At 41.3% G+C, this 26,797-nt stretch overlaps 1 protein-coding gene across 2 annotated transcripts in view; it reads right to left on the bottom strand.

The window, feature by feature from the left end:
- Window positions 1-20,030, bottom strand: part of KIZ (kizuna centrosomal protein) — a 132,744-nt gene extending 112,714 nt beyond the window's left edge. Inside the window, exons 1-3 of one of the 2 annotated variants that reach the window (XM_025876919.2) lie at window positions 19,805-20,030; window positions 11,776-11,838; window positions 9,154-9,316 (exon numbers count right to left, since the gene is read on the bottom strand). In XM_025876919.2, coding sequence (XP_025732704.2) covers window positions 9,154-9,316; window positions 11,776-11,838; window positions 19,805-19,893 — 315 coding nt within the window. In that variant the 5' untranslated portion in view covers window positions 19,894-20,030. The remainder of the gene's footprint in view (window positions 1-9,153; window positions 9,317-11,775; window positions 11,839-19,804) is intronic. The other variant, XM_073878465.1, reaches the window with a different exon arrangement.
- Between the last annotated feature and the right edge of the window lie 6,767 nt (window positions 20,031-26,797).

Below are 26,797 nucleotides of genomic sequence, written 5' to 3'. Positions count from 1 at the left end.
TTTAACTTCCCCCCCAAAACATTTAATTAACATACAATGTATTATTTGTTTCAGGGGAAAAATGCTTATTTTAAATAAGATTTGATGGATTCTCATTGTCTTTCATCAACATAGGGAATAAAACCTTGGCACATTAAGCGCTCAGGAAAATCCAGTTACTTTATTATGAAAGCAACACATTGGACAGTGTCTACTCTGAAAACTTTTGTCCTAAAGGAAAAGAAATCAACCCTACTGACTTCTTATCTGTGTGATATCTACATTAGTATCATGGTGCTACTACGATATACTATTTGCTAGATCATTGACTTGAAACGAATTCTATTTTCTATGAATAAAGATATATAGTAGACATCAGAGATCAGCACCATAGGAATGATGTTTGCTCTGGCACTAATAACTACATAAAGATGTCTGCTTCATTATCACACTATAATTGATGAAAGTGATTCCATCATAAAATGACTTTTTCTTAAAAGCAAGGCATAAAAGGTGCTTTGATTCAGTATGTTAGTAGTTAAAACCTTAAGAAATTCACTAATGGTGGTCCATCACAGATAAGTATCAGAACATGTTCTAAATTAGACCATGATGCACTGCAATTAGAAATACACCTATGGGAGAGAAAAAAGAAATACACCTATGAGATAATCAAAGTAGAAAACTGTTTCCTTAGTTCTCAGTCTGAACATGAAATTGGCCTCAGCTTTGTTCTGACATACAAAAAAACAGTGATGAAAATTGATTTGTTTCCCTCAAAATATCTTAAAGGGTATTATATGCTGCCCCATTTTTAATAACAGTTAAGCAGGGAATTTTTTCCTCTCTCAGAATATTAACATGATAGATGAAGGTAATGATCTAAAGAGATTCCTAATTAAACAAAAGTTTTATAAGGCCAGTACACACAATAAACCAAGAAAAGATAAAGAAATAAGGCAATTAAGATAATGTAATTTACATCTCTCTGTTCTATATCTACCCCTTTGGACTCAGAGATATTTACTTTTTAACCCCAAAAGCTTTCAAAAGGCATACTTTACAGATTCTAAGGGAAAATATCCTTATAAAGGGATGGGGTAGATTATGAAATAAACAAAATAAACATTGAGTTTTATTAAATAATTAGAGGTTAAACACAAATTCTTCATTCCTGTGGCTGCAAATATTTTCTTAGGTTCTTTGAGATCAGTTATAAACATGCAACAGGCATTGTATCTGATTTGCTCATTATGGGATTATTTCAGAGCCACACCTTCCAAAGGCAGAGTACTTTCTCATGGGAACATGTGAGTTTTGTTTAATTCATTTTGCTGCAGCAAAAATTGATAACTGCATTAAGACTTTATAGAGAAGTCTCTTCACTAATCCAATTTAGACTGTTCTCAGTGCATCCAAAAAATTTACTGAATTATAGGTACTTTTCTAAATTAGTGAGAAAATAAAAACCAAACAATGTATTTGAAATTAAAAGTTGCTATAGGGGCGCCTGGGTGGCTCAGTCGCTAAGCGTCTGCCTTCAGTTCAGGTCATGATCAAGCCCTGCATCGGGCTCCCTGCTCAGCGGGAAGCCTGCTTCTCCCCCTCCTACTTCCCAAGCTTGTGTTCCTTCTCTTGCTGTGTCTCTGTCAAATAAATAAATAAAATATAAAAAAAAAAGTTGCTATAAAAATCAAACAATGTATTTGAAATCAAAAGTTGCTATAAGTGGATAATTGATACAAACTATAATTCTACGGGGGCACCTGGGTGGCTCAGTTGTTAAGCGTCTGCCTTCGGCTCAGGTCATGATCCCAGGGTCCCAGGATCGAGCCCCGCATCGGGCTCGCTGCTCTGCGGGAAGCCTGCTTCTCCCTCTCCCACTCCCCCTGCTTGTGTTCCCTCTCTCGCTGTCTCGCTCTCTGTCAAATAAATAAATAAAACCTTAAAAAAAAAAAAAACTGTAATTCTACATCCCCTAGGACCACAGACTTGCACCTACAAATGCTCTCTTTCTTTGCCTTTTTATTTATACATAGGACACTTGGTTACCATCCATCAAATCCACCTTCTGAACACTGGAGAGCAAGGGTTTTCAACCCCCACCTCCTATTCTATCTGCATATAAACGAAGGGTTGTACTATGTTTAAAAGTTTTTGAAGTTTGGAAAACTGTATAGATGAACCTTTCCAAAACTTTCACAGCTAACAATGTCTCATGAGACAGCAGAGCACACGTCCCAGTTTTCCAACCATCAGTCTTTCATGTTGTATTCCCCATTTCTTCTCTGATCAGGTCCCATTATATTTCCACAATACATCAGGGCTTGTATTGCATCCTTTCTGTCTGGTGCTGACTCAGGCCCCTGTTCCCTCCTTTGTGTGGCCTAGGTTCCTCACTGTCAGATTTGCTGCTTTGGGGGCCAAAGTTCTTATGTCCCAGTAGCATCTCCAGTCCATAGCCTAAGGACAGTCCTTTCTTCCCCCAACTCCCCTAGGGAAATCTGTTTTAATAAACTCAACAGCACAGAATCAATCCATCAGGTAACTTGTTCTGTCCATTACCGTCTTGCTTCACAGCACTGGGCTGGATACTGCCCACCTACATTTGGGAGGACTCTTCTACTCACTTCCTTACTATGCACAAACCATTTCACCTCAGCTCAACTGATGAAATCCGTTGATGATGGTTTTGGGTGGTGGGAAGAGGAGATGGAGGTCCTTGCGGGTCTTCCAGGTCTCTAAGATATCTCTCCATGCTCATGACACATCTCATTTTCCATTCTTTCCTTCTTTTCTTCTGTATTCCCACTTATATTCCTTCAGTTTCCCCTCATCACATTAGCACTTGCCTGAAATGTCACCACTACCTTTTACTTAAACAGGCTTCCTTTTTTCAGTGGTCTTTGGGATTATATAAAAATTTCAGTTACAGAACTGAACAGACATTTAAAATCTACTGGCCCAGCCTCCTCATGTTGGAGTTGAAAAGATGGGTACAGAGAGTTACACAAACTGTCTGATGTGACCCTCAGGGCTACAGTTCACAATCTTTTGTTTTCTCTTCTATTTCTTCCAGTATACAGGTTTCCTCTTAAATGCTGAGTTTTTACAAAAAGGTATGGAGAACACTTACTTATATGCAACTAATGTATATTAATCAAGTAAGACACTCTTATCTTAAAAAATAGGATAAGCTACAGACTGTCTTCCAGGAGCCTGAAGGCCATGCCCTGTCCACAGTGGCTGTCACAACGCTCAGCAGGAATTGAATGAGAACTCAAAGATTTGTTCTCTTCAAATTTTATCCCCAGTAGGCACATATCACCTAAGAACTGAATTTTTAACAAGAATCACATCTTTAATGGTAACATTATATCTTTAGAGTGTCTCTGCTATTAAACAGAAATACTCCTGGGAAGGTGTAACACAGGATAGAACCAATACCACATTAGCTCTCCCATAGTTGTCCGTGGTCCATAAGAGAGAAAGATGAAAAATATGGAAGAATCAATTTTCGGTCGTGGGGGGTGGGGGGAGTCTCAACGCTTACTGAGTGCTTCAAGACTACGGAGGTGTTCTTCAATGCTAACCGAGTGCTTATTATATGCCACATTCTGGGTCAGATACTGACAGCATTGAAATAATAAGATGAGGAGCCCACAGTGAGGTGGGAAAACATGTAAACAATTGCACAAAGGAAGTGCTTACAGAGATAATTATGGCACAGACCTAAGGCAGGACAGAGGGAAAGAGGCCTTCTACTTGAAGAAGATAGGAGATAATGCGGTGCTTTCAAGGAAATACAGTGTTCAGCATGTTTAAAATTCAGTGGGTGTGCATGAGTGAGTATAAGCATGTGTGAGAGAGAGAATGCACACATGTGTGGGAGATAAAGATGGAGCGGGATGGGGGGGAAGACATGGGGGTGAGGGAATATTGCATGAGGGGGTATGGAGGAGACAGGGGTGAGGAAAGCCGGGGGTGGGGAGAGGGAGCAAGCAGAGATAGGAGGCAGAGATGGGGAGAGAGGAAGGAGGTGGGGGGGAGGGGCGTGTGGGGAAGAGAAAATGTACACATGTCTGTGTATTTGTGTGAGAGGGACAGTAAGAAGAAATGTGTTAGTGCATGTACATGCATGCATGTGTTAAGGGTCATAAGGCTGAACTGCGGGATGGTATGCAGGCAGAGAGCGGCATCTGGGCTTTGTCCTAAAAGGCTGAGCAAGCACTCAAGGTTTTCAGGCAGATGAGAGACATAACCAGATGATGATTCTCCTCAACTGAGGAACCCCCTTGGATGGGCTGACATGCCAGCCTCATGCCTGGCACTTGAATAGGGAAGGCTGAAACAGAGCTGGTCATGTTCGACACATGCCCCTTGGGATCCTTTTGGGTGCTCCAAGTCCCAGCATCTCTGTCTCTGTGCCCAAAGAGCTCACAGTTAATTTCCCCTCACTGCCTCTCTTCCCCATCAGTCCTCAATCAGTGATGCTCATGAGCCATGTATGCATATTCCAAATGCTCTGAACCACTCTCCAGGGTTTCCCTGTGGGGTTAAGTTCCAGATGCCGACTATGGTAGTTGGCTTAGTGATACACCCTGTTCCAGCCACCTGTCCTTCCCTGTCTCATCTGCCTACCTGCCTACTGACACTCACTGTACTTCCCAAATAAACCACTTACATTTGAATCCTTGTCTCAGGGTCCACTTCAGGAGAACCCAACTTGAGATAAGGTCAAAGGGCACCCAAGGAACACTGCTCTAAGGACCAACTGGGGCTCTTCTACAAAAGCACAAATGCAGGGAGCGGGGTCTGGAGGGGGTGCAGAAAGAAGGAGAGAAGGACACGATCCTCACAACACTACTAATATTTACATGCTTGAATGGAGTTTAGTCAGCCTCTTTATCTCACAAGTAGCAACATAGCCACAACACTGTATTTTCAAATCTACATGACAGATCAACAGTCTTTAAAAGCCCTGAAAATGATCACAAGTCCCCAAATAAAATAGTATAATTCATAAAGTCAGTTGAAAGGGTATTTTCTTTTTAGTCTTTATCCCATTTAAAAATATTCTCACATTATATCTACAAAGAGGGAGAAATGCACTTAATATAATTTGAGCCAAATGACAACTTCTTGCATATCGCTTCACTCTGTTTCACTTTCTGGAACTCTACCAATTGTTAATTCATTTGCATTAATTACAGTCTATTCAAGGGGAAATATCCCTGGCATTTTGGGGTGTGTGGGCAATATGCTCCATCAGAACACCTCTCTCCTAAGACTTACACGTGGTCAGCCAGCAGAGGAGGTAAAGATCTGATAGCTGAGTGGGGCAGGATTAAGAGGAAACAAGTTGTTCTGGCCTTCCTAAGACCACCACTGGACACCAGGACAAAAGGAAGAGACAGAAAGGAAGGGGAAGACAGCAGGAACAAACATTCCCTTCTCTGAAACTCTGCTTACTACACAGTTTGCTGAGGTAAGTGGTGTCACTAGCTGGAGTTTCAAGTATCACTACTTGGTTTCACGGGCACAGTTCAAGCATTCAGCTCTGGACTCAGGGTGACTCCCAATGTACAGTTCTCCATGGAACTCATATCCTTCCCAACTGTAGCTACATGGTCTGCTCTTCTATGCCATCACAGATTGTTTTCAAAAGGCATTCCTTATCCAAGACTCAACTGCTCTTTTTTGATTTGATTTGATTTTAAGATTTTATTTATTTATTTGACAGAGAGAGAGAGAGAGAGAGAGAGAGAGAGAGAGAGAGACAGCAAGACAGGGAACACAGGAGAGGGAGAAGCAGGCTCCCAACTGGCAGGGAGCCCGATGCGGGGCTCGATCCCAGGACCCTGAGATCATGACCTGAGCCGAAGGCAGGCGCTTAACTGACTGAGCCACTCAGGCGCCCCTCAACTGCTCTTGATATAAAAATATTTACAAAGGATCATTCTCCCTTTCAAATTCTTCCCTCTCACATTTGGCTATATCGTGAAATCAACAATTAAGTAAAGCATCAATGTAAAAATAAAAGGAAAACTTCTATTATTTCCTTTTTTCTGTTGGGAAGGCAAAATTCCCTGCTTTGTCCACCACTTTCATTTTCTCTATGGAATCTCTGAACAGCAAAGAGATTTACATTGTTGATACTAACAACTGCTTTTTGAATGTTAAGTATTCTAGTTGAATAGTAAGAGAAGAAAACCCGGAGTGCTGCAGCTAAAACTTCCTATTGCTTGAGCATATCTAACCTCCAGATCTTGGTTTCTAAACACCCTTCTCCACTAAAAGGAACCACAGCTCCTTGGAAAAGAGGCTAATTTCATGTCTGAGGCAGGGACATATCTGGTAAACCTGGCACACCTTGTGCCCCAAAGCCAAGAAGGCTCAGAATTAATGGGGTCAGGTCGAAAGGACACAGAAGCCAATTTGAAGAGACTCTCCCAGGCAAAATTTGGGAAAATATGAACAACAAAAAGAATAATTATAGTGATTGATAGTACACTGACTAAATAAAAATTCACAAGTCCATGATGATACTTAAAAAAAGAGAGAGAAAAGAAAGCAAGAAAGCTCTTCTCTATAGAAGAATGCCAGCTGATAAAGTACAAGTCTGAATTAGAAAAACCACCATTTCACAACCTCCACTATAATTGATTCAGGCATCACTGACAGATCCTAAAACCACTAGGTAAAAGACTGTTGAGGGACAAAATATTCCCAAGATGTCAAACTATCACTTCATAGATTATTTGCTCAGTTGCAAAAAAGGTACTATATAATAGAGAGATCTAGAGACTGCCATCTTAACCAATGCATCAAACTCAACCTCACTTAGATCAGACCACCTGACATCACAACTGATGAACCTCCTGATAGGATGCAATAGGAAGTATGTAACCTCAGCTGTGACTATTTAAATTTAACTAATTAAAATTAACAAAGTTAAAAACTCAGTCCTCAGTGTCACAAGCCACATTTTAAGTACTCAGTAGCCATGTGTGGCTAGTGGTTACTGTATTAGACAGCAACAGTATAGAGAGTGAACATTTCTATCACTATAGAAAGTTCTGTTGGACAGTGCTGGTCTAATCCAAATTTTCAGTTAAATGATATCTCAAAGAAATAACCAGTCAAATTCAGATCACAAATTAGACTACTTTCTTCAAAAAGCCAGTGTCACGGAAAAAAAAAAAAAGAAGAGTGGTAGGAGACTAAATTAGATTTGCAGACCAAAAAAGATACAATAACCAAGTGTAATGTTAACTTGGCTCCTGGTCTGGAAAAATAAAAAAGAATTTTGGAGGGAACTGGGGAAATTTAAATATCGGGTGGATATTAAATGATATTATTAGTTTTCTTAAGTGTGATAAAGGTAGTATGATTATGTAGGAGACTTTCCTTTTTCTTAGGAGATCGACACTCAAGTATTTAGGGGAGAAATGTCATGGTGTCCACAGCATACTTTCAATGGCTCAGGAAAACGTGTACACACATACACATACACACACACACACACACACACACACACACACACAGCAAATATGGTAAAATATTTACAACTATTGCAACTGGGTAGAGAGTATGTGAGTTTTCCTAGTCCATTCAGGCAGCTATAACAAAACACCACTGACTGGGTGACTTATAAACATCAGCAATGTATTGCTCACAGTTCCGCTGGAGGCTAGAAAGTCCAAGATCAAGGCTCCAGTGTGGTCACCTTCTGGTGAGGACCCTCCTCATTCAGAGCCATCACCCTCTCACTACATCCTCCAATGGTAGAAGGGACTAGGGAGCTCTCTGGAGCTTCTTTTAGAAGGTATCCTATGTCATCCATGAGAGCTCCACTCTCATGACAGAAGCACCTCTCAAAGGCCCCAGCTACAAATACCATCACACTTGGGGGTTAGGACTTCAAGATATGAATTTCAGGAGCATACAAACATTCAGACCACTGCATGAATGTTCATTATAAGAATTCTTTTCATTTATCTACGTACTTGAAATAAAGGCTCAGTGGGGGAAACTCCTACTAGAGGAAAAAAAAAGGGAAGTACTGAAGTCAACTTCTGTAACCACTATTCAGTTGGGTTAACTTGAGCAACAGCCCTTGGCCAGCACAAATGGTGAGAAAAAAGGCCTAGCCCTCCATACTTGGCATAATTTGTGAGCCAAAGGTTGCCCAGCACCTTAGGGGAATGGGGTCCAAGAATCAGAGAGGGCCATGGAGAGCAGTTGCTCTGGGTCACACAGCTGAGGAGCATAAAGGCAAACTCCGTAGGGCCAGTTCTACCCTCTGTCTCTCCCCAACACACTGCCTGACCAGAACAGAAGAGCCCAGACCCCAGAAAAAGAATCCTTTAAAGGAGGTAGTCCCCAAAAAGAATGACAATGACATGGATGGAGCTAGAATGTATTATGCTAAGTAAAATAAGTCAGATAGAGAAAGACAAATACCATATGATTTCACTCATATGTGGAATTTAACAAACAAAACAGATGAACATATGGGGGGTGGGGGAAGAGAGAGGGAAACAAACCCTAAGAGACTCTTAACAACAGAGACAAGTTGAAGGGCTGATGGAGGGAGGTGGGTGGGGGATGGGCTGGATGGGTGATGGATATTAAGAAGGGCACCTGTTATGATAAGCAATGGGTGTTGCATGTAAGTGATGAATCACTGAATTCTATTCCTGAAACCAATATTGCACTGTATGTTCACTAACCAGAATTTTAATAAAATTTTTTTTAAAAGTTAACTTGATAAATGAAAAATCATAAATAAAAAAATAAAGAAGGAGGTAGTCTCTAGAGGGATCCCTAATGCTGCTCAAATTCAATCATAGGGCAAACAAATACCATATGCCAGGTCTGTGCCAGGTAGTGGCTAGTGTCTGTGCCTGTACAAGGTAATTATTTGTGTAGTGTAACAAAGTACAGATATTCCATTAATTCCTCAACTAAAACAGAAATCTGAGAAAATGCAATTTCAAGTTCCCCAATCAAAATTTGGCCACACAGAATCCACAGAGAAAATGGGCAATTAATCTTATGGATGAACAACTGAACATTAGTGACCACTGATCACTAACTGCTCTTACTTCCTTCCAATTTTAGCAAAAGAGACCGAGAGAGAGAGAGAGAGAGTACAAAACAAGATGTTACCTTCAGTTCTTGAAGCTTCTCTGTATTTGTGGTAAGGTGTCCAACATGAGCTTGGACATGCTCAAACCGCTTTAAATATTCTCGGTTTCGGGTATGAGCCTTCTTTTCTGATTCACATATTTCCTTCAGGTATTTCTTTAGTTTAACATACTTCAGCTTAACTCTAGAAAAATAAAAGCATATTTTTAAACATTGCAGTTAAACTCTGACAAATCAAAGGAGGAGAATTTTCTTTAACAAAATTGTTAATGAGACAATACATTCGAAGATATTTTACCCAAACACTGGAAGCTAAGGGCAGAATGTACATGCATTTTCAGAGAGAAGAAATTAATGCAACATCACTGAGTATCACATCCAGGTATAACTCTCCTGAGAAATGTATACAAGACTACATTATAACATTCACACAATAAAGATTTATATGGATTTCTTTCTCAAAATTAAATGTGATTTCAAGAGCGGTGTCTATGTGGCCATGGTCGGATGAATAGCCCATTAGCATTCTTTTTATGACAGACCATTTCAAAACTACCTGCTTAGATGGAAATAGAATCAAACTATAAACCAAAATCCATAAACATTAAGAGATTCCAAAATATAAAATATCCCAAAAGCTCTCATTCAGATAATATTAAAAATTTTAATTAGGAACTGTCACAATATATTTTTAAAATATTTTATGATATATATGGGCTGTAATTCAACTTGAATTGTGAAAAGACCTTTAGAGACTCTCATCCAAAGTGTAAAACAAAGAGTACACTACTCTTCGCACAGAACCAATGCTGCTCGCTCTAGCTCTGGGTGATGATGAAGATTACCCAGGGGCAGATAACAGAGGGTCTGGTAAGCTGTTGTGCCAGATACTCTGTAGGCTGTCCTCACACCCTCCTGGCCCAGCTCTTCCTCTGCCAGCCACCTGGTAGCACCTGTCTCAGCTGCATCTGGTACCTTGCTTTCCCAGAGCTACTCCTCTGAGTTCGCAACATGGATTCGAGAAGGAGTTAACACCTCCTGGGGCAGCCCTGTACAATGCAGAGTTACCAGCAGGTAAATGGCTCCCCTTCCTTCCCTTGAGTGGACACTTGTGAGGAGCAGGGAGGCGGGCTACATGGCTCCCCTGAAGGTCTGAAGGATGGAGTCCCAGGTGCCCACAGCAGTGGCCAACTCCTACTTCATTCTTCCCAGCTCTGCTCGCCAGTTTTATGTGACCACTTCCTAAAATAAACTACCATCTACATACAAACCCTTGTCTCAGGCTCTGCCTTCTGGAGGGGGTGGGGGGACAAGATTGAAATAGCCATGTCAGACAGTTTGGATTTTTATCCTGTTAGGAAGTCAAAGAAAGTTTACTTTTAGCAAATCATTCCCTCTGTCTTCCAGGAAACGAGAGGCTAAGTAAGAGAGGGGAACAAACTAGGCAAACTGATAGCTTGGTAAAGATCCCCAGGAAGCCAGGAATAGGCTGCAGGTAAAGTCTCCACCCCTTCAGCCATCCCCTTAGCTGCGGGCTACAAAAATGGCAGCTGCCACAGATGCTCTCAGACTTGGGCCCATTTCTGAGGCCATGGCATCCACAACACTGCTATTACTTGCACCATCTCACTGGCTTTTTGTCTCTTCTAGAAATACTGGGGACATATCACTGTCCACCGTGACTGGTATCCTTGGAAGTACACTGAATCCTAAAACCATATGAGGAAACAAATGGATCCGATGGGAGGTTTGGTTTTAAAGTTTTCTCTCAATTCTGAATGACATGTTTTCATTTCTCACTCACATTATGCTGTAACTAAATCACAAAATTAATGCTATCACAGCGAGAAATTTTTCATATGAATAACATTGGAGGGGCACCTAGGTGGCTCAGTCGTTAAGCATCTGCCTTCGGCTCAGGTCATGATCCCAGAGTCCCGGGATTGAGCCCCACATCGGGCTCCCTGCTCAGTGGGAAGCCTGCTTCTCCCTCTCCCACTCCTCCTGTTTGTGTTCCCTCTCTCTCTGTCTCTCCCTTTGAAAAAAAATAAAATCTTAAAAAAAAAAAATTGGAGGCAATACCACACATTTGGCTTAAGGATGAAGTTCAGTTTCCATAAAATAGAATTAAAAATATTAAAAGTTGGCTCTTCATATTAGAACCCAGAAAGGATAACATGTATTTTATCCATTGCTCATAATAATTTTCACAGGCATTGTCAAATACCCATGAACAAATGAGACACCACATAACCTTGCCTTCAACAGTTGGTTGAAGGCCAGCTACAGTCATTATGCCTTGATCATTACACAGGCTTAATATGTTTAAATTGTGACCAAAAAGATAAGACTATATAATGTATCTTATTCTTTAGATTTTTAGGCCAAATAGATTCCTGAAATACCACAAGTACCAAATAGTGAAAATAAAACAATTTTTATCTTACACAAATATTAACGAAATTTATTCCTACATTTGATAGGATTATATTACATTTCATTGTTTACTGGAAATGAGTATACACTAGACACAAGAGAACAAAGTACTGCAATTATGGTATCTGTAACATACATAAGGGTTACATTTTTATTGATTAACATCAGCCAACTGGCTTAAAAACTGTTACCACTGTCACATCTTACCTGTATACATCAGATTGATTATATTCATACAGTTTCTTTTCCAGGTCCAGTCTCTTTTTTTCACTATAATATAGAAAGAAAATATTTTATAAATAAGTTACACTGATAAGTAATAGGCAGTTGGATTTAGAACACGATCTCTTTTGAAATTACACCTTTGTGAGAATGCTTCTCTGGTCTTTCTAAGAAGTAGAAAATGCCAGCTGTTTGAAACTCAAGACACAAAAATATTTGGTAGTCACCATGGAAATCTAAAAAGCAAAATGATACCAATATGAAGCAAAAAGAACAAGATTTTCAAAGTAAATGGTAGAAAGGCACTAAGAAAAGACTGGAAAGCAGGTTCATTCATTCAACAAGTACTTCTTGAGTGCCATGATGAACGGGGTACTGTTCCAGGCCTGAACACTAACATGGCGAACAAGCCAGCCAAGGGCTCTGCTGTGGGCAACTGACATTCTAGAGGGAAGGACAAGCAATAAACAAGATAAATACGTAGAATATACTATGGCCAGATTTTTCGAGCTAGTGGCATTTGAGTGATGGGGGTTCCACCAGGTCAAGACAACATACTTCCACAAATCCACCCTGGACTGAAGACTGGTGGCTTGCTCTGCTCCCAGCCAGACCAGCCTGGGCAGAGCCAAGTCTCTGAAAAGTATACCTAGCTCCACTCACATTTAATGAAGACCAAGTCCCCTAACACTATTACTTTGGATTTGGAGGAGTTTCTTTTTATCTTTGTGACATCACCATGATTTGTCACTGACTGCTACTCCCTGGAGCTACTTCCAGGAAGGACTTAGCTTGTATTGTTCAGGTGGGTGCTGGCAGTAAGCTAGAGGACAAAGCTTACCCTGCATACCTGTACACCCAAGCCTGGAAGGGAAACTGGGCAGCAAAGGAGGTAGCAACAGTCAAAACCAAAGGGCTATGGGGTACAACTGCTGAACAGGACTAGCCATCCCAGTCCCAGAAAGAGCCCTTGGGGGGGGTTTAGCCACAGGGGGGGGGGGGGGGGGGCGGGGTTTAACCACAGAGTTTCTGTTCCACCACCAAAGTATAACCTTCAACTGAAGCCAAATTGCTAATCTAAATTAACATTAACTAAGCCCAAAAGAAAAATCACATAATGTCTGCAAGAAAATGCCAGGAAAAAAGAAAAGACTGAATCAAAGTCCAGCAGAAGGTGACCTCAGGTGGTTCAGCTAAGGGAAAGGGGCTGAACCCATGTTCCATGTGGGAGCTCTTAATTATTAGTTTCTGTTTTTCTTTAGATATGTTTTCCCTTTAAAAAAAAATTCCCAAAAGTTACTCTGTTAGCTACATTAGAAATTAAGTATATTTCTTTGCTTAGCATAATCTAGAATGGAAACTACCACTTAACCAAATTCTTTGAATGGGAAAATGGGATCCAAAATCCAAACACCAAATCCTAGCTCGGGAACACAAGGTCTATTCTTTAGTTAGGGTGTGCCTATGTTTAAAAAGGAAAAAAAGATTCCAAGGAAAAAAAATCATAGAGATGCCATTTTTTTAAGTAGTAGCACCACACACATTTTTACTTTGTCATTAATAAGAGTGAACTTATTTTTTGTGTATGGTGTAAAAAAATGGTCCAGTTTCATTCTTCTGCATGTGGCTGTCCAATTTTCCTAACACCATTTGTTGAAGACTGTCTTTTTCCCATTGGATAATCTTTTCTGCTTTGTCAAAGATTAGTTGACCATAGAGTTGAGGGTCCATTTCTGGGTTCTCTATTGTGTTCCACTGATCTATTTGTCTGTTTTTGTGCCAGTACCATACTGTCTTGATGATTACAGCTTTGTAATATAGCTTGAAGTCCAGAATTGTGATGCCCCAGCTTTGGTTTTCTTTTTCAACATTCCTCTGGCTATTCGGGATTTTTTCAGGGGTTTCATACAAATTTTAGGATTATTTGTTCCAGCTCTGTGAAAAAAGTTGATGGTATTTTGATAGGGGTTGCACTGAATGTGTGGATTGTTCTGGGTAGCACAGACATTTTAACAATATTTACTTTCCCAATCCATGAGCATAGAATGTTTTTCCATTTCTTTGTGTCTTCCTCAATTTCTTTCATAAATGTTCTATAGTTTTCAGTTTACCTCTTTGGTTAGGTTTATTCCTAGTTATCTTATGGTTCTTGGTGCAATTGTAAATGGGATCCATTCCTTAATTTATCTTTCTTCTGTCTCATAGTTTATAGAAATGCAACTGGTTTCTGTGCATTGATTTTATATCCTTCCACTTTGCTGAATTCCTGTATGAAGTTCTTACACCATACACAAATATAAACTCAAAATGGATGAAAAACCTAAATGTAAGACAGGAATCCGTCAAAATCCTAGAGGAGAACACAGCCAGCAACCTCTTTGACCTTGGCTGCAGCAACTTCTTGCTAGACACATCTCCAAAGGCAAGGGAAACAAAAGCAGAAATGAACTACTGGGACTTCATCAAGATTAAAAAAAAAAAAAAAAAAGCTTTGGCACAGCTAAAGAAACAGTCACCAAAACCAAAAGACAACCGACAGAATGGGAGAAGATATTTGCAAATATCTTGTCAGATAAAGGGCTAGTATCCAAGATCTATAAAGAACTTATCAAAGTCAACACCCAAAAAACAAAAAATCCAGTCAAGAAATGGGCAGAAGACATGAACAGACATTTCTCCAAAGAAAACATACAAATGGACAACAGACACATGAAAAAGTGCTCAACATCACTTGGTATCAGGGAAATACAAATCAAAACCCACAATGAGATAACCACCTCACACAGGTCAGAATGGCTAAAATTAACAACTCAGGAAACAACAGACATTGGCGAGGATACAGAGAAAGGGGAACCCTCTCACACTGTTGGTGGGAATGCAAGCTGGTGCGGCTACTCTGGAGAACAGTAGGAAGGTTCCTCAAAAAGTTAAAAATTGAGCTACCCTACAACCCAGCAATTGCACTACTAGGTATTGACCCAAAGGATACAAACATAGTGATCCAAAGAAGCACCTGCACCCCAATGTTTATACCAGCCATGTCCACAATAACCAAAATATGGAAAGGGTATAGATGTCCATCGACAGATGAATGGGTAAAGAAGAAGTGGTATTATATATACAATGGAATATTAATGGGCCATCAAAAAGAATGAAATCTTGCCATTTGCAATGATGTGGATGGAACTAGGGTATTATGCTAAGAGCAAAATAAGTCAGTCAGAGAAAGACAAATATCATATGATTTCACTCACACGTGGAATTTAAGAAAAAAAAAACCACAGAGGACCATAGGGGAAGGCAGGGAAAAATAAAATAAGACGAAAACAGAAGAGACAAACTGTAAGAGACTCTTAACTATAGGAAACAAATTGAGGGTTGCTGGAGGGGAGGGGTTAGGAGGATGGGGTAACTGGGTGATGGGCATTAAGGAGGGCATGTGATGTAATGAGCACTGGGTATCATAAGCAACTGATGAATCACTGAACTCTACCTCTGACACTAATAATACACTATATGTTAATTTAAATAAAGTAAAATTAAAAAAATAAGAGTGAACGTAGAAGAGAAGTGAAGGAAATACGGCATAATTGCTTCCATGTTAGAAATTTTTATTAATCACTTTTGTCTCTTTTAAAATTTCATGATTAATAGGATACTTAGTTCATGAAGAATGAATGACTGGACAGTGAGCTGTCATTAAATTACAAAGACAGAAAGACCATTAAGTGTGTCTATGACCTTGTGCCCTGATGTCATGCCTCACTTCTGTGCTATTCCTGCCAAGAAAGTGTTATCAGAGTCTGGTCATGAGGAACCATTAGATGGACCCAGCTTTAGGATCACCCTCTAGAATGAAAGTTGTACTCTGCAAAACTGTCAGGAATACAGGACAGGGAATGACTACGGAATAGCTCCAGACTGGGGGAGACTAAAGAGACATGGCAAATGGGTACACAGATGGGATCTTGGACCAGTAATGAAAAAAGACAGTCTTAGGACACTTGGCAAAATGGGCAGGTGGTGAAATTTGATTGGAGTCTGTGGACTGGTATCAATCCGTGTTGATTTCCTCACTGGGAGAGTTCCAGGGTGCATCCATGCCCAGGAGCATCCTTGTTTTTGGAAACAGACACTTGAGTTTTTAGGAGTAATGGGGCATTTTATCTGTAGTTCTCAAATGGTTCAGAAAAGACTAATGACTTTGGACAGATGGGCAGATGGACAAAAACAGAAAAAATATAATGAAATGTTAAGAACTGGGGAATCTGGGGGCACCCAGGTGGCTCAGTTGGTTAAGTGTCTGCCTTCGGCTCAGGTCATGATCCCGGGGTCCTGGGATCGAGCCCCACATTGGGCTCCCTGCTCAGCAAGGAGTCTGCTTCTCCCTCTCCCTCTGTATGCTCTCTCTCTCTCAGATAAATAAGTAAATAAATCTTAAAAAAGAAAAAAAGAGTTGGGGAATCTGGGTGAGGGGAATCCCAGAAGTCTTTATCCTATACTTGCAACTTTTCTGTAAGCTTGAATTTAATTCAAAATAATTTTTAAAATCCACCTATGACCTCTGGTGAAAAAGGTCTTTTTGGGAATCCATCATCTCCTGTGCAGCAAGTGCTTTTTAATCATAAACACAGAACTTCTTCGTTCTTGCTCTGTCTTCAGTAGATACATACATCTGCCAGTCACAATGACCCATTACAGCACTTGACATGGTGAAAAGCCACAAACATCTCCTGGCCTCCCACTGAGGACAAGATGATGCTAATCTCATTAGTCTTTAACACAGGCCCTTTTCCTAACCTCCTCATCCACACTGCAGAGCTTCTGAATGCTGTTTTTCCTTTCTTTTTTAAATTTAAGACTTAAAACAAGATATTTACCCCAATAAAAAGCCAGAGAAAGGTTTATGGGGAGGATTATCTTGCAACCCCTACATACTAAATCTTTATTTCAGAATCTCTGAAACACCCAGCCCTGGGATATATACCCATAGCCCACGGTTTCCGTCACCTACACCCCTCACCTGGACCATTCAAAGGTTTACACAGATGGGTAGTCCTTAAGAGTGTAGCCACATGCTTTGCTTTTCTCCTTTTAAGCCACTTGTTATTCTGTTTTTGTCTCAATACCAACTTCAGCTTTACTCAACTAATATCTCAGAATCAATTTCTGGACTATTATGATATCTCACTCTGAATCAATAGTGGCATTGAAAAAACTGGGGCTGGTTAATGGGCCTTTTAAAGGGATGTTTTTATATAATTGTAAGAGTCAATTCCACTCACATGTTTCTACCATGCTTGTGGCACTACACACACCGTAACGAGTCACTCCAGCAGGCTCTTTAAGATTCTATGATTGATTTCACCAGAGTGCAGAGAAAACACCACACACAGAGGAAAAAATTAAGAATGTACATCTATGTGTGACTACAGCTGAGACAATTTGGGCTAGAAATACACCACTTACAAAGGAAAGGCCCTGTTATTAGACCAACTATATTAGACCAGCAATGAGCCAGCTCTAAGAAGGCCAGGAAAGGGCAGATTGCTTTTATTTCCCACCCCCAGGAAATTTCTGGACTGATAAAGCAGCTGTGATGACCCAGAGATGCAGCCTTTAAGAGTCTGAACTAAACAAAAAAGCAGGTACATTCAAACACTCAAATAGGATACAAACAATGACGCTCACTACTTGTTGCTTTGCAAACTACAGCTTCCAACTCTTCATTTGAAGCTCATTACTCTACTAGACAAAAAACAAATCTGTGGCCTTACCGTATATGTAATTCAGTGCTCTTCATTTCTGGTGAAAAACCAAGGTTCAGAGAAGCTGAACAACCTGCTCAAGGTCACACAACTGTTCGTAGAGCAGAACCCAAGTTTCTCTGCATCCGAAGTTATTTGCCTCTGTACTTACTATGCATTAGTTATGGACTTTTAAAAAGAAAAATAAGGAGCGCCTGGGTGGCTCAGTTGGTTAAGCGTCTGACTCTTGATCTTGGCTCAGGTCATGATCTCAGGGTAGTGAGATCAAGCCCTGTGTCAGGCTCTGTGCTCAGCAGGGAGTCTGCTTGGGATTCTCTCTTTCTCCCTCTGCCCCTCCCCCCTTCCTTTCTAAAAAAATTTAATAAAAGGAAAGATGAATACACATGCAACAGATTTGTACCAACTTAAAATTTTTTTAAAGACTCCAAATGCAGAACCATGAATGGGCTATAAAATTTGACTTGAATTCCTTATATAATTTCAACAGCCTCACCTTGCTTAACAGTTAAAACATTAAGTGTTAAACATAAAGTGAGTACTAATCATTACACAGTTATTATACTATAGGGACTATAAACAGCCAGGTGTTTCTAGCATAGGAAGTAAAAATGATAACTCACAATGAACTTAGTTCAGAAAGAATGCCATTTGGACCAGTAACATTTTAAAATTAGAACATGGGCTAAGAGATACAAATACCTAAAGGCCTCGGGTAACTAAGCTACTCTTCTAACAGAACAGTGTCAAAAGCACTTTAGGCGTGCTGATGTACAGAGCAGTGTCTTGTCTTTTAATTATAAGGTATGTGCAGACACTTAATACTGTCTTTGAAATATCATACTGTTCACTTTCCCTGGTTGACTGGAAAAGCGTCATGATTTAGTGACAATGTGTGGCACCAGTGTTATATACAAGACATTTGTAACTCCTGGACCCTGGATGCTTGGCTTTGGGATTTCTGCCATTCACTCAACAAACATTTGTCAAGCCCCTCCTCCCCTGAGGTACTCTATTACCAGCTAAAGATCCAGCTAAATATGGTTCCTGTCCTCCTGGAATTCTCTCTCTCATCAGGGAGCAAGTCACTTAAGCCATTTATCTACAGTGCTGTAAAAATAAGAGATCACACAAGTTAGGGAATGGGTTGATCAATACTTGCCATAGGGAAGGCACTTCAGGAAGTGATTTTTTTAAAAGTTGAAGGTGAGGAGGTCCCTGGAGTGGGTGAGTGGCAGTAGGTCAGAAAGAAAATAGGATACAGGAAAGGATTAAGGGGTAAAATATGGTAAGGACAATTAAGGAGGCCTGTTGTGGATGCTCTATAAATATTTGACAAGAATTAAATCTAGGATAAGATGAATATAATTCCTTTTCATAACCACATACTTCTGCCTTTACCTTGCATGTAATTATTTTTATCATTTTATAATTGTCACACACAAAGCTCTCCTCTTCACTGAAATGATTTTGTAACTTTTAACATTCATTAAACGCTTTGTTTATCAAGAGATCCAAATATCTACTTCCTTTCTTGTCAGCTAATGAGATTTCCAACTCCAATTAGTTTAGCAGCTAAATAATAGTTCCAACAACTTATCTTTTATGTGGTTATTTATAGTAAATTGCTTCATAATTTTCTCTCTGTGCTCTTAGATCTAGCTGTTTTCAGTGGCTCTCCTCTTTCATGTCTTAAAGTATCATGAACCCTCTGGAAGCTGGACTTCTGTAAATTTCATCCCTTTGCTGGAAATCTGGCCAGCCCTCGTTCCCCCCAAAAATGTCTCCTGCATTTAAATAGGGCATATTGTTACACACACACACACACACACACACACACACACACACTCCCGCCTGCGTTCCCGGACCTGTCATCATTGAAGCAGTGCAGCTGTCAGGGTGGGATGACAATTTGAAGAGAGACAGGGGAGGAGGCGTGTAGAAGGAAGTAGAGAAATTCACAAGGCGTGATTGAGAGTGACAGGCAAGAGAACTCCCACTCTCACTTCTGGGCAAATTCAGTGATGCGGCCGCATCCTCCGGCGGGAGACCTCCAATAAGGGCGATGGGGCACGGTATTTGGTAAACTTTGTCCTCCAGGGCCCACCGGGAGCCTGGGGGGGGGGAGGGTCGCGAGCGGACCCGGGCCCAGGGAAACACGGCGGGGGGAGTGGCAAGGAACCGGAGTTAGGGCACCGACGGACCCTTGACCGGGCCCACTCCCCGCCCCCGCCCCGGGTAGGCCATACCTGTCCCGCAGCTGGTGCTGGAGGCGGCCCAGCCTCTCGTAGTAGTCGGGGCTCGCCAGAGGCTCTGATGATGTGGAGGCCGGACGCATGCCGCCGCCGCGCTCGTTCCGCACAGCCAAGGGGCAGCCCCCAGGGAGGGGGGCTGGCTGGTTGTCCGAGGCGACGGTCCCACCATGCACCGCGGGTAAACAGGGCGCCAGCCGCCATGCAGGAGGCGGGACCGAGGGCCTCAGGGGCGGGGCGGAGGCGGGGACACCGTGGATGGGCGGGGCCGACGTCGCGGAGGGGCGGGGCGGAGGCGGGGCGTCTTGTGAGGCTGCACTGGCAGTCTCCAAGAGGGTCGGTGGTTCCTCTCTCGGTGCTGGTGGCGGGGTGTCAGGTCGTGTGGGCGCTGTTCCCCGGCTTCTCCGCCCCTATTCTGGCGTCTCCCTTTCCCCTAGCCCTTCAGAATTCTCACGGGAGAGACCCTGGCCCTCCCAGAGGCAAGGAGCCCCACCGAAGGCCAAGTCAGAAGCCGGTCCTGATTACGCCCCCCGACACCTTGGTAGAGGCTGGAGGATTGGGGGGAGCGCAGCTGGGCTGGAGCAATTTACTTGTTCATTTTTTTGTTGTTAAAGATTTTATTTATTTGACAGAGAGAGACACAGCGAGAGAGGGAACACAAGCCCGGAGAGTGAGAGAGGGAGAAGCAGGCCTCCCGCTGAGCAGGGAGCCCGATATGGGGCTCGAACCCAGGACCCTGGGATCACGACCCGAGCCGAAGGCAGACGCTTAACGACTGAGCCACCCAGGCTCCCCTTACTTGTTCATTTTTGACTTTGTCATCAAACTACATTAATTTTCCGAGTTTCATTCTCTACTTCTTCCTACCACCTCTACTTCCCTTCTTCCAGGATTTCTGAGAGCCAGCACTGTGCTAAACTTGTTTTCCTACCACACTTAACAGCAAAACAAAACACCACAAAAAAGACAAAACCCAAAATACTGAGCAACTGCGCTCAGCCCTGACAGTAGAACAACCCCTTGCTTGAAAGTCCGTGCTGACCCAAGATTGTGGTTAATGCTGCAAATGACATTACTGGTTGGTGAAGAGGGAAAAGTTGCTAACTAGCTGCTTATGAAGCAGACATTTGTTTGTGCAGACGTGGCTCTGTGGGCAAAAGCCCTGCAGAATTCTTCAGCAGGGATTCTGGAGCCAGACTGCCTGGGCTGGAGCCTCCTTTTCCTCAGCCCAGCTGTGTGACTGCAGGCAGGTCATCCTCTTGATGCCCAGACTTCCTCTTGTAAAACAGGAGGCTCTTAGCGCAGGACCCACCTATGCCATTGTTATAATTACTAATTAATGTGTGTAATGTTTATAAGAGGGCCCAGCACATAGCATCAGTTTTTATCATCATCATCATCATCTTGGAGAATAAGCTTCCCAAAGAAAAACATATTCCAAAACGCACAGAGCAGAAGAAAAGGAACTACAGTAGAGAGTTTCTTTGGTCTCTTATTCTTCACTTGGTTTCTCTTCTCAGCCATTAATTTAACTTATTCTTATGTGCAAGGTGTGACTTCAGGTAGCAAATTGATCGTTAGCAAGACAGATGGACCACTTAAAGGTTGGCAATATAAAATTATAATGTTACTCAGCCTGCTCTTTATATTTGCCAGGTCCAGAGCAAGAGTTCTTGAAGGCCTTCATGCTATCTGTTGAAGTATTAAACAATTATAACTCATGATGACAAGTTGTAGGTAAGCTATGTTCGCTCCTCCTACCTTGACCAATGTGCCTTCATAAGAACCAGGAAAGCCACTGGGGAATTTAGTTCTATGACTTTTTCCCCTACTTACCCTCTTATTTCCCACCTCCGGCTCAGTCCTGCCCTGTGAGAGGTTCCTACACGGGCAGAGATGTGTGTGTTCCCCACCGCAGTCCACAAGTGCCTGCTCTATCCTGATCCCCACCTTAGCCTCCTCTTGGCCACACATCAAGTCTAATGGTGAGCACACCAGTGATAGTCACCCTTGCAGGAATGATCCAGGAAGGAGGTCTCTACAGGCCTTGGAAAGGAGCCTGGGCCCCTTTCAGCAAAGAATGTCAGCACCATAGGTACCCCAAATGTGTTCTAGAAGGGTGTGTGTATGTGTGAGCTCCAGGCAAGTCACATGCTGGCCCTGGGACCTCTTGGCCGTGTATGGAGTAGCGTGGCCAGAAAAGGGCAGAACAGTCTCTATAATATACAGAAGCTGGGGCAGGGGTCCTCTTACCTGGATAGTACTAATGCTATATTTCTTAGTTGTTATAGCAAATCATTACACCAGATTGATGCCACGGTCATGTACAAAAGTTTATTTTGCTGATTTTAGTGCAAACTACATTTTACCCACCACACTGGCAAAAATAATGCATATTTTTAACATATTTTATTTAGGTTCACCTTCACCCAGATAAATTTTTTAAGGGAAAAAAAATCCCTCAATTAATATAACTAATTATTTTCAGCAAATACACAGAGTAAGCAGATGAAGCAGTCACTTAGCATCTCAAATTTTTATTAGGCCATATTAGGGGAGCCTAAACTTAAATATAAATAAACAGTAAATAGATAATTCAAAATAATTATAATTTGCATTTTATAGCTGATTTATTAATGACATATGACAAATCTAGATGCAAGACCTTCTTTATTAACAATAAAACATAGCAAACTAAGTGAATATTTCTAGAGTATTTATGCTAAAATTATGCATTCTAAATGTTGACACTTTTAACAAATGCAGTGTTCTTCACTTTGAATATTTAATTTGCCGGAGTACTGTCTTTTAATATTGTTCTTAAATCCCTTTATATTAGCAGAACTGATTTCTATAAACAGCTCTGTTTTTACTTATCTGGACTACAGGCCAGCAAGTCTGCCTGGATCGGCAAGGCTTCCCATAAGCTACAGAATGTCTTAGGTGGAAGTTAGAGAGAATCTAGTCACCCCTTTATTTTTTAGAGGAAGAAAAGGATTCGGGGTAGGTAAGGGACTTGGCCAAGGTCACACAGCTGGCAATCTGGGTGATATCAGTGAATTTAGTTCTAAATATGGGTCTCCAGGAGCCCCACTAAACTAACAGTAAAAGAAAGCCAGTGTTTTATCCCTATAGTCATGGATCCTAGGGTGACCCATATGAAGCTGCTGCTTTAGTAAGCTCAAAAAACAGACTGATGATTGGAAAATTGGTTTTAGAAATATGTTGGGACTGGAATTCTACAATTTAAATTTTATACTTTTAAATGCCATTTTAAAAATGGAACCTGTATATTTGAGTCAAAACTGCTTGGATATTATGTTTGTTTGCTAGGGCTGCCATAATAAAGTACCCCACACGGGGTGGCTTAAACAACAAAAATTCATTGTGTCACAGTTCTGGAAGCTGTAAGTCTGAGATCAAGGTGTTGGCAGGACTGGCTCCATCTGAGGGGCATGAGGAAGAATCTGTTTCATGCCTCTCTTCTAGCTTCTGGTGGTTTTTTGGCAATCCTTACCATTCCTTGGCTCATAGATGCATCATCCTGATCTCTCCCTTCATTTTCCCATGGTGTTCTCCCTGTGTGCAAGCACGTCTCCAAATGTCTCCATTTATAAGGACACGAGTCATATTGGATTAGGAGCCCACCTTCCTCCAGTATGACTTTATCTTAACTAATTATCATATCTGCAATGACCCTAGTTCCAAATGAGGTCACATTCTGAGGTATTGGGAATTAGGACTTAAATATTTGAATTTGGGTGGGGGGGGCAGTGCACAACTAAACCTACAACAAACACAAACATGGAAAAATATTTCATTTTGTGATCACTATACAGAAATATTAGACATTGCATCCTATGTTATTAGAAAATTCAGTTTGTACATAATAAAAAAAAAAAAGAAAATTCAGTTTGTAAGAAAAGAGGGCCCAAAAGTAGAAGGTAGGAGGAAAAAGAAAAGGTAGGAGAAAAGATTGTCACATGTATGTGTATATGTAACCCCTCCTGTCACTGAGCATTGACACTGGTGTAAATATTTGTTGCCTTATTTAAATCCCATGACGGTCCTTTGAGGGCAATATGAGATTAAGCAACTGGCCTAAGATTAAGTGTATTCTTGGCCAACTAGCAGTAGGGCTAGAATTCAGGCACAGACCTTTTCCAATTCCAAAGCCCTTCCTTTCTTAACTGCCATTCTACATGGCCTTAAAATTCACCGTTTGCTATTCATCGATACCTACTGATATTTTTATTTTCCTGTATGAGATGTGTAAAATATAATGTATGCAGGAAGGTTTTTACATATACATGTGTCATTGTTTGGGGGAATAGTATTCACTGACAGAATGCATTTTTCTACATGCTATGATACAGCATTATGCGTTCACCATTCTGTTCATTTTTCTCTTTGGCACTTCATTTCTCATCCTTTCTAGCAGTTAGATGGGTCTATATGGCCCAGTCTGGCCAATGAAATATGAATGGAAGTGATGCAGCCACTTCTTGGCATAGCCTTCAAATATCCTATAATTTCTTCCCCACTTTCCATTTGTTGACCCACTACGTGCAGAGATTCCAATGGAGAACTCTGTGGCTCTGGAAGAAGACAGAATGACTGCAAAGAGCAGAGGATATGACTTGGGCAAGAAATAAGCCTTTATTGTGTTAAGCCATGGATATTTGGGGGTTGTTTGTTTCAGCAGCTGGCATTACTTAGCCTGATTAATACACAAGCATTCCATAGAACAATTACACAAGTGCATTAAAATGCCTTTCCACGACATTCCCAAAGAGGATTTATAGGACTGTCCAGATGGTCAAGGAGATTGCAAACCTGGAACTCTGAGGTTAAGAGTCAATGGTCAATGTCTGAGGAAAATGCATCTAGAGCAGCTCTGTTAAATGAGACTTTCAGCAATAATGGAAAGGTTCTATTCTGTGCTGTCCAATATGATAGCCACTAGCTACATGTGACTATTGAGTCATTACCAGCTAGTGCAAATGAGGAACTGAATTTTTAATTTAATTTAATTTTAATTAATTAAAATTTAATTTTTACGGGACATGTGATTACATGGATTACAGGACAGCTACTATGTTGGACAGTGCAGATCTAGAGAAAAAGTGACAAGATGGATAAGCACAGGGGGAGATCATAAGTTACTGGGAGTTAGAAAGGTAGGAACTAGAATGTGAGATGCCATCCTTGGTGGGAGGTGATGGTGGTCAAGAGGGGAGATGTGATCATTAGTTTTATGTGTCAAGTTTGCTAGGCCATGGTATCCAGTTGTTTGATCAAATACCAGTCTAAATGTCACTGTGAAGGTATTTTTAAGATGTGATTAGTATTTATAAATCAGTAGATTTTGAGTAAAGCAAATTATCCTCTGTAATCGGACAGGCCTCATTCAATCAGTTGAAAGCCTTAAGAGAAAAGACTGAGGTCCCAAAAAAAAGAATCCTGCCTCCAGATTGCCTTTGGATTCAAGACTGCAGCATCAATTTCTGCTGAAATGTCCAGACTGCAGGCCTGCCCTATAGACTTTGGACTTGCTAGCCCCTATGTTTGTATAAGCCAATTCTTTAAAATATTTCACTCTCTCTCTTTCTCCAGATTATCCATCTATCTACATATCTATCTATCTATTTATCTATCTATCTTATAGGTTCTATTTCTCTGGAGAACCTTGACTAATACAGGAGAGCATGAGGTTACTAAGAGCATTTTGCTCAAAGGCACTTATAACAGATAATTTGAAACAATAAGAATTGAGTGCAAAGTCCAATAAACAAAGTGAAAACAGATTTCCTCATTTTACTTCATATCGTGTAAGCCAAGCTAATAATATGTGGGTTTCTAAAATACACAAGTTCTGTGAAAGCTAAATAACAGCCAGAAATATAATAACAGAGCATTTAGTCTCTAGTTAGAGACTTCTTCTTCTTCTCCTTCTCCTTCTTCAAGTAGGCTTCATGCTGGGCATGCAGCCCAGCATAGGGCTTGAACTCAGGACCCTGAGATCAAGACATGAGATGATATCAAGAGTTGGATGCTTAACCAACTGAGCCACCCCAGGTGCCCCTCTAGCTAGAGACTTCTTAAATGAGATGGGTTCACTTTGTCTCACAGCTCTTGCATACCTATGATTTCCATGGAAGTCCTTGAATTTGCTTCCATGAGGTCTTCAGGATTGTCCCTTTGTTGACAAAGAGGAATCCTCAGAGGCGGTAGACCTGCAGTGCCAAATCCTTGTATGTATTCTTTTCTCCCTGTAGGCCTGGATGATGGCTTGGTTCTTCCTGGCAGGAACTGCTCTGCCACTGTGGATTGCTGGATGCATGAGCAGCAGCCCTGCATCCCTGTAGGTGCTGATGTCACACGTGAACAATCTTTGAATGCTGTGATTCTCCTCAAAAATCATTTGGTGGATTTCATAATTGTTTGCCACTTGGATACACTTCTCATCAGGGTTCAACAAGTACTCCTAACTAGAAGGATTGGAAACAAAGGGATGCTCTGGGCCTGTTCTTACAACTCACACACAGGTTGAAACCAAAGGGTTTTGCATAATAAATACCATTTAATTTGATGACTATGTGTTTATGTTTATAAGGTGACAGGGCGCCAGGTGAAGAATGTTCTACTTCTCATTGTCTGCAATTATCTATAGCATGTGTCTTTGTAGAAATGTTGACTTCATTCATTCCTGGGGCACTCAGATGGTGGCTGCCACATAGAGCACCCTCCCTGCTCCAGCAAACACTTGCCATCGTGTCCTAGAGAAGTGGTAGAATACAGAGGTTGGGAATTTTGGCTCAGGTGCCCCCTCTGTGTGGTATACTACCACCTCCTCTTACAAGCTATGCAAACTTGGGCAGATTACTTAAACTTGCTGTGCCCCAAATTCTTTAGGCACGTTGAGAGGATTAAAAGCAGTGAGCTGTGTGATGCACTTAGAATCATGTCTGGTAGAATTAGCCCTCAATA

The sequence above is a fragment of the Callorhinus ursinus genome, unplaced genomic scaffold (assembly GCF_003265705.2).
Source record: "Callorhinus ursinus isolate GAN/ISIS: 27379988/994484 unplaced genomic scaffold, GSC_fseal_2.0 scaffold29, whole genome shotgun sequence".
Taxonomy (NCBI): domain Eukaryota; kingdom Metazoa; phylum Chordata; class Mammalia; order Carnivora; family Otariidae; genus Callorhinus; species Callorhinus ursinus.
This window is presented reverse-complemented; position numbering and strand designations above follow the sequence as displayed.